The sequence below is a fragment of the Triturus cristatus genome, chromosome 1_1 (assembly GCF_964204655.1).
Source record: "Triturus cristatus chromosome 1_1, aTriCri1.1, whole genome shotgun sequence".
NCBI lineage: Eukaryota > Metazoa > Chordata > Amphibia > Caudata > Salamandridae > Triturus > Triturus cristatus.
In genome coordinates this window covers 1,050,085,256-1,050,102,698 of record NC_140579.1, presented here as the reverse complement: position 1 = coordinate 1,050,102,698, position 17,443 = coordinate 1,050,085,256, and the positions used below count along the sequence as shown (strand labels likewise).

The 17,443-nt window shown below is 44.3% G+C and overlaps 1 protein-coding gene across 6 annotated transcripts in view; it reads left to right on the top strand.

Annotated features, from left to right (window-relative positions):
- The window catches only part of FANCE (FA complementation group E), a 202,486-nt gene that overhangs the window by 76,290 nt on the left and 108,753 nt on the right, over positions 1-17,443 (top strand). For 4 of the 6 annotated variants that reach the window (XM_085651094.1, XM_085651084.1, XM_085651089.1 and 1 more), the window contains one exon: positions 14,246-14,305. The exons of the other annotated variants lie outside the window; for them this stretch is intronic. In XM_085651094.1, the coding sequence (XP_085507220.1) occupies positions 14,246-14,305 (60 nt within the window). The remainder of the gene's footprint in view (positions 1-14,245; positions 14,306-17,443) is intronic. 6 annotated transcript variants of the gene reach the window in all.

The following is a 17,443-nucleotide window of genomic DNA, read 5'->3' as shown; positions in this document are numbered from 1 at the left end:
CCAAATTGAAGTCAATATACTGCTGTAGTGCAGTATCAGTTTGATCCACCTCATCATGATTTATTGTCCTCTTGAATCGGCTCTTAGAAATGTCATCATACAGTTTATAGTCTTTATGGTAGGATGCAGGTGCCAAAAAAACAGGTGGAAGTAAAAAGGACACAAAGCTGCTTCCAGACCACACAATAGGTAGGTGGTAATAACCTTTACATCCACAAATGAAATAGGTGTTGTGTGAGAACAAAAAAACTGCTATTGTCCATTCCAGTAATATTTAACACTAAAGTACAGTAACTTTTTCCCACAGGGATATTGCCAATACTGCTTACGCAAAGATCAGCTCGAGCTCTAGTAACAGCAAAACAGGAGGCCCATTTCCCTTGATGGTTCAAGTGTTGGGGAAAACATAGTGTGTGGAGAAATTTCCTCGACGATACTCCTCCATTTTCCATACAGTTCCTTTTAGCTTGTGGATCTCCTTCCTCATCAGGGTAACAGATTTTATTCAACTGAGCGTTAAGTCTTCCTACATCAAAGTTAGTAATATTAGTGATATGAGAATCCCACAATAGTGCAAACCAGGCTCTGCAGGAGCCATTATGTGAAAACGGCAAGGGAATAAAAGGCGTTCCTCCCTTTTTCTGATGAGCTGGCATCATTCCACATACCCAGCAGTTGGTAATGTTGGTAGCATTGTGGGTATGGTGCAACATCTGAATGAAAGTGTTATTGAGGTAGGACATTCTATGTTTCTGCTCATGTGCTCATGATAAGGAAGAATGAAGTAGTGGTGTTCAATGGGGACAGGAGTGTTATTATAGCAACGATAACAACAGTCAAAGTGAGTCCAGTAATGATCATGCTCTTTGATCACAGACTCTTGCAGCAGTTTGTCTCTTTTCCTTAGTCATGTTCATCTCGTGTCCGACGAGAAAACAGATGGTGCCTTAAGGTCAATCAATCAATCAATCACATAATTTGTAAAGCGCGCTACATACCCGTGAGGGATTTAAGGGGGAGGGGGGGGGGGTTGCTGCTGCTGCTATTGGTCGAAGAGCCAAGTCTTGAGTTGTCTCCTGAAGGTCAGCAGGTCTTCGGTCTGTCGCAGGTAGAGGGGAAGGGTGCTCCAGGTCTTGGCGGCGCGATGGGAGAAGGTGGTTCTCCAGATGCGTGGGACCGTGGCCAGGGCGTGGTCAGCGGAGCGGAGATTCCTGTTGGGTACGTAGAAGGAGAGTCGACTGTTGAGATAGGCTGGGCCGGTTTTGTGGAGTGCTTTGTGTGCGTGGATCAGGAGTTTGACGGGGATTCTTTTGTCGACGGGGAGCCAGTGCAGGTTCCTCAGGTGGGGGGTGATGTGGTCGCAGCGTGGGACGTCGAGGATCAGGCATGCGGAGGCATTCTGGATTCTCTGTAGTCTGCTGATGAGCTTGGACGAGGCTCCGGCGTAGAGGGTGTTTCCGTAGTCGAGTCTGCTGCTGACAAGAACCTGGGTGACTGTTTTCCTCGTGTTGGTCGGGATCCATTTGTAGATCTTGCGGAGCATGCGGAGGGTGTTGAAACAGGTGGAGGAGACTGCGTTGACTTGTTTGGTCATGGAGAGTTTTGAGTCGAGGATGACTCCCAGGTTGCTTGCGTGATCGGTGGGGGCCGGGGGGGACCCCAGTGAAGTGGGCCACCAGGAGTCGTCCCATGCGGAGGGGTTGGATCAGAGAATGAGGATTTCCGTTTTGTCTGTGTTCAGTTTGAGGCGGCTGTCCTCCATCCAGTAGGCGACGGCCTTCATTCCCTTGTGGAGGTTGGATTTAGCGGGAGGGGATCCTTAGTGAGGGAGAGGATCAGCTGAGTGTCGTCGGCGTAGGAGATTATGTTGAGGTCGTGCTGTCGGGCGATGCGTGCTAGTGGTCCTGGGCAGACTTTGATTTCTTCACTGAGAATGAGACGAGTAGTCACTAAAAGGTTACCCCCCTTTGTAACTCAGGCTTTCACTACCCAGGACAGTGGCTCAAACAGTCTTTTTTGGCAACGGAGTGTCTTTCTTCCTGGGTCGCAGCTGATATCGAGATGTACCAGGGATCGTGTGGTCCGGGAAGACTTCCTCAGGTCCTTCAGGTGTCGTAGCTTGTCCTTTCTCGGTATCCAGGATATCGCGGTGATCTGCCAACGCAGCTGGGCTCACTAGGTCTTGCAACACTTTTCGACAGTGTGTCGCATGGACCCAGTTCTTCCGGTTCGTCACTCAAAACTGCAGTCCTGGTAGCCAGCAGCACCTGCTCCGGCCCTCGTCACCTCGGTGCTAGGGAGCTTGTCCTCTGGAATGACATTACGACCACAAAGTCACCAGGGCCCAAGCAGTGGCCCTCACCTTGCAACCTGTCTGGAAGAGTCTCCCGAACCTGTTGATAAATAGAAGACAGACTGTCAGTCAACTGAGACAAATAGTCATTCATCAATACATAGGGTACATCATGTATAGGGTGTGGCTTAGGAATCCCCCAAATATTCATTGGCCTTTCGAAAACCACCTCATACAGTGTGAGGCCAGATTGTGTATGTGCTATTGATCTAATGGATAGCAATGATAAAGGCAGTGCATCCCTCTGGGTTGGCAGAGGGGGAGCCCTCCACGCAGGATGCAACTGATAGCGAGGAGAGTGGGTTGGATATAGCCAATAGGTCTGAGCCCGACGGGGAGCATGAGGGTCGACCCCCAGTAATGTCTGCATTGAGACTCAGTGCCATGCCCGGTTCCTCCTCACGGTACTATGTTTGCAAATGATTTTTCTTTCTCCGTTGTACCTTTCCCTCCCTGATGCTGCCTTTTGTCCAATGTGATTTAATACTGTCAACGGTTTGCCTACATACAATGATCTGATGCCAATTTGTTTTTTTCTTGTATTTACAACATGTAAACTGAAAAATAAATTTTAAAAAAAGGCAGTGCATCAAGCCATTTCAAAGATGTGGAAGCCTGTATCTTGGCCAATTTTAATTTTAGGGTAGAGTTGTAACGTTCCACTAGCCCTGCTGATTGTGAGGGAAAAGCAGCATGAAATTTCTGCTTAATTCCCAACCCTTTCATGAGGTAGTCAACAACTTGCCCAATAAAATGGGGTCCGTTGTCACTCCACAAAACTCGGCAAATGCCGAATCGGGGAAAGAACTCCTTTAGGAGCACCTTTGCTGTAGTAAGAGCTGTATTATCTTTCGTAGCGTATGCCTCCACCCATTTACTAAAGGCACAAACCACTACCAAGGCATCCTTCAGGTTGATACAGCGCTCAAGCTGGATGTAATCCATTTGCAGGACCTCAAAAGGTGCAGTAGGTATTGCAAACCCTCCTGTTGGAGTTCGTGTTCCTTTTCCAGGATTATACTGGAGGCAAATCAGACAGGACTGGACTATTTTCTTAGCCGTACCGACAATCTCTGGATGATCTCAAACTTGCATAAGTTGCTTTGCTATTGAAGATGCTCCTACATGTGCCAGCCCATGTGCCATGTGCATCATAGGGTGTAAATAGACTGTGGGTAACATCCATTTTGTCATTTCTTTATCATCCAATGCTCCCTCCTTAGACCATTGGTCTAATTCTTCAACAGAAGCAGTTTTATTGCATGTCCAGCACTTCTTGCCTGGCATCATGCCAACACTCAGCCTGTGATTTGACTACATACATAGATGTGATACTTCGCTGCATTGCGGTCTCTCGAGCTTTGTGATCCGCAAAGGCATTGCCTGCCCCTATTTTATCGGTCACTTTCTCGTGTGCGCTACATTTAACAATTGCTACTTTCTTAGGATGGGTCAAGGCGGTAAGGAGATTATGTACTAATTCCCCAGGCACTATTTGTGTCCCATGTGAAGTAAGAAAGCCTCTTTCTTCCCAGAGTTGCCCGAAGTTATGAGCCACTCCGAAGGCGTATTAGCTGTCAGTCTAAATGTTAACAAGCAACTCTGTACTAAGCTCACCTGCTCTTGTCAGTGCTATCAACTCAGCTGCTTGGGCTGACATCTGTGCGATACAAGCTGTCTCTACTACTGTCTGAAGTGTTGTAATTGCATAAGCAGCAGATGTAGTGCCATCAGACAATTTCTGGCAGGATCCATCAACCCACAATTCCCCATCAACGCTAGAAAAAGGTGTATCTTGTAGGTCAACGACCCTTTGTGTGTTCTTCAGTAAGGGATATACAGTCATGTAGCTCTTGTGGCTGAGACTGGGTAGCTGGAAGTGGCAATAATGTAGCAGGATTCAGAGTCAAACATCTTTTCAACGTGATATGAGGCGCCAAAAGTGTCAATTCATATCCTGTCAAGCGAGCACTAGTCAGATGCTGTGTCTTTGTATGATTTAGCAAGGCATCGACTGAATTAGGTACTAACTCAAACAATCTATGTGACAAGACTATTCCCTCACTCTGACGTATGGACACAGCCGCTGCTGCTACCGCTCGCAAACAGCCAGACAGCGCACGAGCAACTGGTTCAAGGACAGCTGAGAAATATGCTCAAGGATGTTGTTTATCACCGTGTGTCTGTGTTGAAACCGAGAGGGCACAACCTTCCCTCTCGTGTACATAGAGTATGAAAGTCTTAGTGTAGTCTGGAGTTCCTAATACTGGTGCAGAACAAAGAGCTTGACGTAGCTGTTGGAAGGCATTCTGGCATTCAGTAATCCATGGGAGAGGCATCGGAGTGTCTTTAGTCAAAAGGGACAACAAGGGTTTAATAATGTATGAAAAGGTAGGGATCCACTGCCTACAGAAAGAGGTATGGCCAATCAATGCAAGGACGTCCTTCTGAGTACAGGGCATAGGTGTGTCTAAAATGGTCTGAATGCGATTTTGTGTGAGTGCACGTCCCTCCTTAGACAGGAGGTGACCTAAATAGGTAACCTGCTGTCTACAAAATTGCAATTTCTTCCGAGAGACTTTGTTATGATGAGAGGGAAGGAATGATAATAGTGACAGTGTTCCTTCTTTACACTGTTCAGGGGTATTGACAGCCAACAAGATGTCATTGACATATTGAATAAGAGCCACCCATTTCGGTACAGGAAAAGAATCAAGCTGCCTTTTCAATGCCTGACTATAAATGCTAGGACTCTCTGTATACCCTTGTGGAGCTCTACAGTATCTGTATGATCTATTATTCAAAGCGAAGCCGAACAAATAACGGCTATCAGGGTGAATAGGTATTGAAATCAATGCATTCTTTAAATCAATGACACTAAATGTAGTGGCAGTAGGAGGAACCATAGGAAGGAGTGTTGTGATGTCAGAGACTATCGGGTATTGGGGCACCACAATTTTATTAACCTCTCGTAAATCAATAATGAATCTGTAAATTTTAGTGTCAGTGTCTCTTTTCAAAATAGGAAGGATAGGGCTATTACAAATGTTATAAGGGACTTCTTCCACAACCCCCACCTTAATCCAATCCTGAACAATGCGCGTCAATGCTTCTTCGCCATCCCGAGATATTTTATATTGGGGCAATCTAGGCAATGATGCACCTTCCTTCACTTGAATATGCACTGGTGGAATAACCATTTGTCCCACATCGGTATCTGATGTAGCCCATAAAGTACTAGGTAAAGATGCCAGAGCAATATCTTCTTTAATGAGACAAGTCCTCTCAACCATTGGATAGTTATCATTTAAAATAACACGCACACCTTCTGGGGAACAACGTATTGTAGCACGAAAATGTTTGAGCATATCGATACCCACAATGTTATCCGGCGTGGTAGGGGAAAGCAAAAATGGACATGCTGCAGTGAATTTATAAAGACTAAATACAAGTGGCTGTGACAGTGGGCTAGATGTAGGTGTCCCATCGAATCCTATCGATGTTATCATTGCGCCAGACAGGGGAGCCCTAGGAACTGATATTTTAGACAGAGTACTACGAATAGCTCCTGTATCAACCAGAAACTGATCAGTAGAGCCCAAAACATTTGCATCAACATAAGGACCTTTCTGATCTACTGGGACTTCAACTGGTTCCTTACTCCATCCTAGGCATTCCAATGCATAATCAGAATCCCTAAGACCATCAGCCGAATAATCTGACATTTGATATTGATTTCGTCTATCAAACGTATTAGAATAATTTGGCCCATGTTCAACTGCCTCAAACCTGGGACGAGTTCCTATTCCTCCCCTATTTCCTGAATTCCCTGGGCGTCCTCCCATGCTTCCTCGACCCCGTTGATACTGCTGACCTCGCAAAAAGGGGGCACTCAGAACGCCAATGTCCAATCTCTTTACAATAAGCACACTGATCAGAAGACAAAGTTGATCGAGAGAAAGGGGGTACACCAGGGGTATATACTGCACTTCCGCCTCTACCACCACCTCTGAATGGTGGACCATATACTTGAGCCAACATAACTTTCGTCTTTAAGTATTTAACCTTCTTATCCTCTTTGCCTTTTTCTTCTAATTCCTGATGCTCATAATACTGGGCCATAGTCAAAAGGGAGACTGGGGAAGACGTAGTCCATGAACTCTCGCTGGCCTTTAGGCGACTAGCTATTTCTGGCACCATGTTAGCGACAAATTTGTCGACGAACAGATGCTTACGTGTCATCCGTCAAAGACTGCCCACTAAAGTCATGGAATGTCTCTTCAAATCGTGTAAAGAAATCAGAAACTGACTCATCCGCTTTCTGTTTACAAGACGCTAACATGTCCAATCTATTTTCTTAGGGGGTATGAGAGTTTTTAACTTAATTACAATAGCTTTGGGAAGATCTAATATCTCCTGTTGTGGTTTCTGTGCAGGCTCTTTAGCTGCATCTATTTCTTTTAAATGCACCCAAGTATCACCATAGGCTACATTATCATCTATTTTCCGAATTGTTCTCCACATATCAGGGGGCAAAATAAGTCCAAAAAACATGTCAATATCTGGCAGAGTCCTAGTACAGGAGCTAATAGCTCCTTCCACTTCTTCATAAAAAGCAGCCTGATTTTTCCGGGGATCAGGCAAAGCAGCTTTAAGAGCCGAAACATCTGCTCTAGTCCAAGGAGTATAGACCCAATTATAGACAAAATATCCCTTTGCATCATCTGAGTCTTTATCAGCACTTGTTCCCCCACCCTTCGGAGGAACATACAAAAGTGCAGCTTCACACATCGGTTTTATAGTAACCACAGTATCACTAGGGTCATTGTCCTCAAAACTTCTTCTTTCTGCACTGGGGTCTGAACTGTTTGTGCAGTTTTAACTTTACCAGCTGATTTTTGCTCCGCTTTTAAACGTAGTGTATCATGTCTTAATTTAACTACTCGCCTAATTAAATCAGGTATATTTGAAAAAAGAAAAGTTCCATCATTTAATTGTTTATAATCAGAATTGATATCGGTGGGCTCTAAATTTTTAAAAACGTTTTTAAAACCAAGTATTACCTCCAAGGTAAACGTCTCTGCAAAATATAGCTGCTCTACATCCTTCCACTGCTGAACCATTGCTACAAGGTCTGGGGCAGAAGTAGTCCCATGAGCTTCTATACGAGCAGTGGATCTGATAGTGGCTTTTTCATCAACAGTCAAAGTAGAGCGAGTCTGCCGCCCATCTTGCTTATCTAAGTCTTTATCATCTGAAGAAAGATGTTCTTCTTCAGAAAGATCATGCTCAGGGGCAGAGGGAAATTTATACGGGGGCGGAGGTCGATCTAACAAAATGGAGTCATCCTGAGGTTTATTAAGTATGGGATAAATGGGGTGCCTAATGGGGTACTGGCCAGTTACCTCTAAATGACGCCCCCTTTCCTCTTTTTCTTTTATTGCCTTCATCTCTTTATTTTTTAATTCCAATTCTTTTTGACATATGGTTTTACGCTGTTCTTTTTATGCTATAGCTTCTTCTTTCCTCACTCTCTCTTGCACTTCTTTCTCCCACATTCGTACACAATCAAGCATATCTTGTCGACTCTTATGCTTAAACAAACACTGCTCTACATACTGAATCTTTTTAAAATCAAATGACCCATTCACTGGCCATCGCAGATCAGGATCCTTTTTCATACATTTGTTCCACATTGTACAATACATTATGGAAGAAATACCGTATTTAATGTACATATGCCTATTGTGTGTCCCCCTCTGGGGGAGCCGGCTGACTTCTTTCTAAATCCATTTTGGTACCACCAAGACAGCAACACAACCCACGGAGTGTGCTAGGAACAGGGATGCTACCAAAGTTTTGTAAAATATTACGTTTCCAAGATATACCAAAGTATAGAAAAATCTCCACATTTCCTGCCTTTATCTTTTGCAAAGGATAAATCAAAACAAACAAAACCAGAATCTTGGCCAAGCAAATCAAGAGTGCCGCTTCAGCGACCTTACCAAACAAAAGTCTCCAACTTCCAACTGCCAAGCTCTTTGTCGACCTAATGGTCACTGCAAAAAAAAAAAAATACGCCAAAAGATACCTCAGTCGGGACCGGCCAACATCTGGAGGGTCAAATCAAGAAAACCGGAAAAACCACTTCGGCTGCAAAGACAAGGGTCTCCTCATGCAGGACGTCTCCTCAGCAATATTCCACTATTCCATCAAGACCACTCCTTTGGACGGCCGCGTCTCCGATGAGGGCCCACGTTGGGCGCCAACTGTGGAAATATACCTTTTAGGGGTACACTGGTGCAGGGTCACCCTTTTGTCCATGGGTTCAAACTCAAGTCATACCTTAAAGGAAAACACTGTTACCAAAAGCTACACATGCACTAGATAGCATATCGTTTTGTCATTTATGCTGACTGAACATATCTATTTGAACAGTTTAACCGAGCCATGGTATTTAAGTATTGTTTGTTGTTAAAATAGATGTGAAGATACTTGCCTTACACAAGAGTCTTGCAACATTTTCAGATTGAGTTCCTTGGAAAGTAGGAACGGATTTGGGTAAACAATGGAGACTTTGTATCAGGTGGCTGGATTAAAGTCTACACTTCAGATGGCTTGAGGACTTCTGGTCATTAGGATACCACAAGAGGAGAGCTACCTGATTGACTGCTGCGCTCGGGTCTGGCAACTGCCACGACGGAGCCTTCGAAACGTGACAAGCTCAATGAAGTTGCTGAAAGAGCACGCACCTAACTGGAGCTGCGTTCAGGCACACAACACTACGACCCTAGCGCAAGAAAGTGGAGGGAATGTGTACCAGCCGCAGGTGATCCATGTTCGAGCCTTGGTGTTGGATCAATATACTGTGAATTTCGGAAAATTAGTTCTTTTCGCTCGTAGTATATAAATGTATTCATTGAAGGAGTTGTGGGGCCTGGCAAGCAGTGTTGTGGTAGGGGCGAAGGGTGGGTGAGAGATGGCACAGGGAAATTAGATATAAGAAGGGTTCATTTAAATAAACCAGCGTGAAGTCTGTTGTTGAAGCAGCGGGTGCCGTGCTAATAAAAGGCACGCGGCCGCACATGTCCTCTTAGGTAAGATCAACACATTTGAGGCACTTCTGTAACAAAGGAGACTCCAACATGGATCCACACAGTGCAAGGATGAGCCGCAGCGGTTAAAACTGCTGACTCGGGCGTTGGGGATCCATGTTCGAGCCTCAGCTCGACATCTTGTGATGTGGACAAATCACTGTTCTCCTCGCAGCCTGCACTATATAAATGTACTAATTTAAGATGGGAAAAAGCTACAATCGCATCGACCTTGGAGGGGTGGTGGGGGCAGGCAAACAGTGTTGTGTGAGGGATGAGGGGATGCGGAGAGAGGGCATAAGAGATTGAAGTATTAGAAGCATTGTTTAAATTAAACAAAAGAAAGCAGCATATCGGACGGTAAGCAGTTTTTTGGGAGGGGTTAGGGTGTGGGGGGGCGGCACAGGGAGAACAAGTGATGGCAGGGCAAATGAAGTTGCCAAAGCTAAGTAAACAGAACACTTAACGAGCAGAGGCAGGCCAATAAAAAATTGCTCTTGAAACTCTAAACATAGCCTGATGAGTAAGAACACATGTAACAGGAGCAGTCCTGATGGGAGAATCCAAAAGTCCAAAAGGAGGGACTACGAAGCGTATCCACCAAACAAAAACCAGCATTTCCAAAGAACAGAAAAAAGAACCGTTTAAAAAGATGGATGGTCCTTCAAGCCCATATTCTGAATACAGTATATCTCGAAGAGACAGCGCATGTGCTGTCTGGGCGAGACCTACAAATGACCATTACCTAATCCTACTGATTGTGGGTGACAAGCAGGACAGGAATGTTAATGCGTCACCTCTGTGCACTTAGCATTGTTGTATCTCATATATGTACAAGACAACTCTGAGATATAGATATTCTAGGGCACCACAGCTAGGCTTGTGTCTTGTATGCTGTAGATAGGCTACAAGAAAACGTTGTTCAAGCTGCATGTGCCCTCGTGTCATGAAAACGTGTAAAACAACTTATTGAAATCTGATAAAAGGGAATAACTAAAATCATCCTAATACTAAGTACTTCTGAAAGATGGAGTCTGATGCAGGAATGTATACAATTGTCTCCTCTCAGAAACAGTTTTGCCAACAATAATGGCACTTCTAGTCCTTCTCTAGGGGACAATCCTCTTAACAACTTCCCCAGCCAGTCCAGACTCAATAGTAGTTTGTCTTGAAGGATGGGGAGTCCAACAGCATCAGAGCCAGTCTCTCCATCTTCCACTGGATCCATCACCTCAAACTCACTGACTTCTCCTTCCTCCATTACACACTTCAGCAGGGGAGGAGGGTCTCCTACCTCAACAACAATTGGGAGTCTATTATGAAGGATTGCTGGGTGCTTCAGCAGGAGATACGCCTTCGTGTTTCTCTTGACACCCCTGGACCACCTCCTTCTTCAAGGAAGTTCTATCCGGCACATGCTTGATCTTTAAGGCAGACTTGCTTTCCCAGTTGAACAAAGGGGCTATAGAAGTGGTGCCTTTGGAGGAGAGGAGCCTGGGTTTTTACTCCCTTTGCTTCTTGGGCCTTAAGAATGATAGGTCTCTCAGACCCATTCGGAATCTGAGGCTGTTAAACATCCTCAATCAGCCAGACAAGTTTAAATATGCTACCCCTGAGCCATGTTCTGCTGGCCCTCATTCCCAGTGATTAGACTGTCCCTGGACCTTCCACAAGCCTAATTACTTCTGCTGATCCTCCCAGCTCACATGCCCTACTTCTGATTCATAGTGTGACCCCAGAACTACCAATTGTTGGTACTGCCATTTGGTCTCAGGAATTCATGTATTTCTGGACCTGGACAATAGGCTGTTGAGAGCAATCTCTTGCATAGGTCACAACCTATCTTCAGCACTCTATGACCCTTCTGCTCGACCTCTGCTTCTCCAACGTCAATCTAGAAGTCCCACCTCGCCACCACTCAGAGATTGAGTTTCATTGGTGTGGTGCTGAACATGACCATCATGAGCGCTTTTCCTCATCATCAGAGGATTGTAGCTGGTCAGGGTATGATTCTGATGTTTCTGTATCAAGGAATGAACCTAGATCTGCTGAGCTTGATGGCCTTGGAGTTACTTTGGTGTTGCATTGGAGGTGGCGTGCAAGGGCCCTTCAGTGGTGCTTAATGACAAAAGTGGCTGCACCATCTAGGTAGTCTCTCAGTTTGCATAGAGCTCTTCAATTCTGTATTCTCAGGCGTATATTGGTGGATGTGTCGCTTCAATCTGATGGTAGGTCGCCGTTCAGGCCACTACAGTTGTAGGCCTCTGTTACAGATGCCTCCTTGTTAGGCTGGGGCGCTCACATGAGGAACTAGTCAGCACATGGCCTTTAGTCCACATCAGAATAACTGTTGCACATCAGTATGATGAAGTTGCAGGAGGTCTGCCATGCCCTGAAGGCCTTTCTCCCTTTCATCTGATGGAGTGTCATTTCAATCCTTTCAGACAACACAACCAACGCCCATCATGTCAACGGACACTTTGTTGAGAGGCCTTATGGCTGTGGCAGAGGGCTTTACAGCAGGGGGTTATCTAATTGGCTTTCACCAAGTGGGCACCCTCCATGTGATGGTAGATGCATTGAGTCAGATCTCACTGGAGGACCATGAGTAAGACAGTCATCCTGAAGTGACAAACAACCTCTTTTCCAGATTGTGATGCTCTTGCATGGAAACTTTCATCGCCGCCCAGATCAGAAAGAGTCTATTCTGTGTTTTTCACTTCCCTTTGAAAGGTTCCCTGGTGGGCACCCTCAGATTCAGCTGGTTACGGCATCTGCCCTACGTGCTCCCACTAATCCCTCTTTCAAGGGTCCTACAGAATATACAAGAGCATCAAGTACTGCTGATTAATATTGGATGATGAGGATTTGGTATGTTGATCAGTTGGAACTCAGCGTTTGCCCCCTATTTCTCTTCCAAACAGGATAGATCTTTTTCCCAGCAGGAAGGTCTGGTCCTCCACCTCAGGCCATAGATGCTTCATCCGCATGCATGGAGAACGAGAGGTGTTGACTAAAAACTGTCTGTTTGCCACTGGAGCAAGGGGATGTCATCCTGGCTGCCTGAAAACCTGTTAACCTAGTTGGTCTGTGTTAGTTGCTGGTCCATATTCATTGCTTGCTGCCAGTCCAGGGGGTTCAATATCTTTTGAGTCTTGTTTTTTGATGTTCTCCACTTTGTGCTAATTGGCTGCCCTGTACGACTTCATGTATCTTCCCAATCCACTATATTTCTTCAGGTCGCCCCTGTTGGCCCAGTGTCTAACAGGCCTATTATATTTGTTTGTTCCCAAACATTTTTTTACTCTGCAGTGGGATATAATCTTAGTGGCAGCCTTTTTTATGGCTTAATAGTTTTAACTAAAGTACAGTTTCTCGGTTCGCATTCTTACTTTGAAGACTGTGTTAGTGGTGGCAATCACTTCAGCCCACCGTGTCAGTTAATTACAAGCCTTGTCGGTCTGGTGACTTTTCACCCTTTTCCATCCAGACCAGCTGGTATTTCACGCTTGTCCATCTTCTTTGCCGAAGGTTGTATCTGACTAACATGTAAGTCAGTTCATCACTCTTCCATCCTTCTGTCCTCCTCCTCATCCTACCAAGAGCCCATGTGCTCCAACTACTTTGACTGTAAAATACAGAATAGAGTAGATGATCAGCTCTTTGTAGGTTTTGCTCACTTTCGGTCTCTTCGTCTAAAAAGATGTTCTTTCCATATATTTGTTAAAAAAAGTATTATCCCACCGCTCAAGCATGCAGTGATGGATACTTTACCAGACTGTGTTGCAGTACGTCCTTAGTTATCCAGTCACCCTATATCACACATCCCAAAGTGTATTGCTTAAGAACTTCTTCATAAAGTGAGTAATCTGCGAAAAAAAGTATCCACTAGAGGAAAAAGATAATTACCTTTCCTAATGATATTTCTGGTGGTCACTATATCTTCCTGGAGATAACGCACAGTCTGCCCTATTCTCTCGATGAGTTAGTGCTATTGATAAAAAGAGACCAAGTTATGCAAATATGTTACCTGCTGTTATTGTCATGGTTAGATTTGCATGGTGCCACCCGGTAGCGATGGAGAGCTATTGCCGAGGAAGAAAGGTTTTCCTGATCCAGTTTGACACCTAGAGGATATTCATAATGTGAGGATTCTGCAAGAAGATATGTTACACACCAGAAATATTGTTGCCGAAGGTATGTAACATTTTCAGTTCAGTTGCACCAGGTAATACTGCAGAAGAGAGGTACTACCAGGATAAAGAATGAGGAGTGAAGATAGTTGTACTAGTGAAATTTGCTTCTAAGGAAGGTCCATAAAAGGCACAGCAGCTGGTAGCTCGTGAAAACACAGACCGCTGAAACATCTCGTATAAAAACATTGTCAGCGGTTCAGACTGCCAAAATCTCGACCATGGATAAATAGCTCTCTATATAAATTTCAACCTCCACCCAAGCATACTGTCATCTACCGCCAAATGCGCTTCGACTGGAGATGGAATATTAAATCGAATCCTAGTATGTATGGGAGGTACGTTTGGCTGAATTCAGAAACTGAATATAGGTCAAAATGTTTGAAGGGCGATATTTTTGTAAGATCGAGATTTTGCCCGTCTATAGTTAGGGGTCTGTTTCTTCAAAATAAGTTGGTCTGTATATATTCTCATGCAGCCATGGTAGGCAAGTAAATTATAAATTGATAGGCCTGTGGTAGTGAATCTATAATAGTTGTTCTCATTGTGAGTAGGCTTGCCGATGATAAATAATTGAATAAAAGTTGTCTCCACTTCTTTTTCAGAGGCCAGATGTACTCACTTGTACTGAGCTGCAGGTTTTAAACGAGTGTGACTCAGCCCAGGTTAGTGTATGACATATCATTTACTTGGGCCTTGCTGTATTGTGCATTTATCCTGTTCACGGCCAGTTGCTGCAGTTAGGGCAGCTGTCCTGATTATAACAATTTATGGTTCTTGGGTTGTATAGATGCTTTCAATGCTGCTGGCAGAGAGGTGAGGGGTGTCTTTTTTTAGATCAGAGATGTGGAGCTCCTGTTCATAGGTAGCCAGAACCTGAGACTGTGTAGCTGCTGTTAATGGATGTCAGTGCTGTTGAGGTGTTGCACTCCTATTCATGAGTGGGAGGTTCTTTTAGTGGCATTTGGGGCACCTTTTCCTACCCAACTTCAAGGCTGGTTCAAGGACAGTACAATACTAGGACGCTGCTTAGTGTGTTAGCAGCCCGATATAATAGCAGAGGTCCCCTACAGCTGCAAATGTTACACCAATCCCCAATTGACTCTCTTCTTCCCTAAATTGAATTTGGGTGTCCCTGTCTGAATAGCACTCAGCCTGTCAGAGTTTTAAGTTGCATCCTCTCACACTAAGAGACTGCGATGTTTAGTATAACTTGGACCAATGTATTAACCTAGGTGTTTTAGTAGGGTACAGAAGATTTGTTTAGCTTATTTAACACAAAGGTTCAGTTCACCTAAGTCTTTGTTATAATCACAACTGTCCTACTTGTACTAAACAGGTGAAACAATTTTCAGTATTCCAAACTACCAATAGAATAGTTGTTTGTATACAAGTGAACTGAACAGTTATACCAAGAGAGGTCACTCAGATCTTGTCTCCTTGGAAAAATACCTCTCGCTCTCACCTTTGTTGTGTGAAGATTTATTTTATCTGAAATTGGGCCAAAAGTAGGGCTGGGCTCTCTAAATGTGTGGTGTCTTAGTAGCTTATCCACCTGATCAAGAGTCTGTGTGTTAGTCATGTTGGACTCTACAGCACTACACCTTTTTTGTTTTCTCACAGCTTTACTTTCGCTTTCTGAATGTATTTCCCTACTTCTATCAGTCAGTGCCAACAGCAGTTTAACCTCCACGCCACTGTAATGTCACCATTTAACAAGCACTTGCATTGTCAGTTGGCCTAGCTAATAATTGAAAGTGTCTCTTTAGACACTGGTGAGGTTAGGCACTCAATCGCTTATCTTATATGAACTCTATCACTCAGCTTTACATTCCTGCATCCTGTAATCCATCAGCCTATTCTTGCATTCACTCACTCACCCCTCCACAACAAAATACACACGCAGAAACTCAACAATAAGTAAAAAATTAAACAAGGCAGCGGGCAGCCATCTTGGAATGGTATTATGCATAGGGTATGCACAGTTAAACAACAATCCGTTAAAGGATTGTTGGCTTGAATGTTTGAATAAGTGTCAGGCCTACTGCCTTTGTTGTACCTTTTCATAATAAACCAGCCAGTCTTATGGCATCTAACAAAACTGTTAACAATGACTCAATCAGGTCTACAGTCTTTGACATGGGCTTGTCAAAATAAACAACTCAAGTCTATTGAGTATTGAGCATAAGCTTCCACCAGAGTAAACATACTGTATGCAGTCATAGAATTAAAAATGTATGAAAATAATAGTTGGCAAAACAATGTGCACACCATTATGAAGGTCCTACAAAGGATCATTTCAGTGCAAGCCTACAACACCCAGGGCTTGTCCGAGGCAGTAACTAATGCCAAAACCCATGCCTTCTATGGTATTCTAGGAGAATATATGTAAAAAAATACTGGTTTACAGGCTTTAACAGAGTACAATAATAATCCTCCCTTAATAGACTATTGCCTATAACATATGCCTTTCACAGTAAATGAGATAGGCATACAGCCTTGTCACCATAAACGGTTCAGGCCTACACTATTGAGGATTCGCTTACCCACTAGGCGAAAAGTCCAATACAAGCACTCCTTTTCGGTGGAAGTGTTGCAAAATGGCACTCTCTTGAAAGGTCACCCAAACTTTTTGCCTTCTTCCTCCTCTTTTTCAGATTTTTTTGTTGGCTTTAGGACTCTGGGCACTTTACCACTGCTAACCAATTCTAAAGTGCATGTGCTCTCCTCTAAACATTGTATAATTGGTTTACACCTGTTTGGCATACTTGATTTACTTGTACGTCCCTTGTAAAGTGGTAAACCATATACCCAGGGCATGTAGATTAAATGCTACTAGTGGGCCTGCAGCTCGGATTGTACAACCCACATAATTAGCCTTTCAAACCTGTCTCAGGCTTGCCATTGCAGGGCCTGTGCGTGTGCAGTTTATTGCCACACCGACTTGGCATTTAAAGATACTTGCCCGGCTTGTAATGCCCCTTTTATTACACATAAGCCAACCCTAAGGTATACCCTAGATAGCCCTAAGGGCAGGGTGCTGGGTAAATGAAAGGTAGGACATTACTGGTATGTTTTGCATGTCCTGGTAGTGACAAACCGCCTATTTCATTTTTCACTACTGTGAGGCCTATTCCTCTCATATGTTAGCATTGGGAATTTTTTAATACACTTTTAAGCTGTAATTCCTGATCAGAGAAGAGTAGCTTTTTCATGTTTCATATGTTTGGAATGGTGATGACAAATCCTCCTTACTAGTAAAGTTGGATTTAGCATTTCTATTTTGGAAATGCCTCTTTTAGAAAGTGGGCATTTCCCTATGCTTACAACTCTGTGTGCTTAGCAGCCTGTCTCGAATACACATCTAGGCTGGGTGACAGCTACACTTTGTGCATTCCGTCTAGACCGCCACAACACAGGAAGGATAGGTGTGTCTGAGCACCTATCTACATACATCTGATTTATGATGGCTTTGCCTTGGCTAGATTGAAGTGAGGGGCTAACACTTCACTCCAATAAGCAGTGTCTTGTCCCCACACAAAGGACTGATTACGCCCCACAGATAGCCTGGCAGACACGACTGGGTTGAAAGGGATACTTGTGCACTTCAGAGTGCTCCTTTGAAGTCCCCCCCTCCCTCCACCCCCCCCCCCCCTCCCCCCACCCCCCCCCCCCTTCCCCCCCACATCATCAAAGGCACTTTTGGGTAAAAGTACTGGTTCTCTCACCACCTAAAATCAGATACTATTGGACTTGTAATTGAAGCTCTGCCAAGAGAACTGCTGTGTTGCTTACAGGACTCA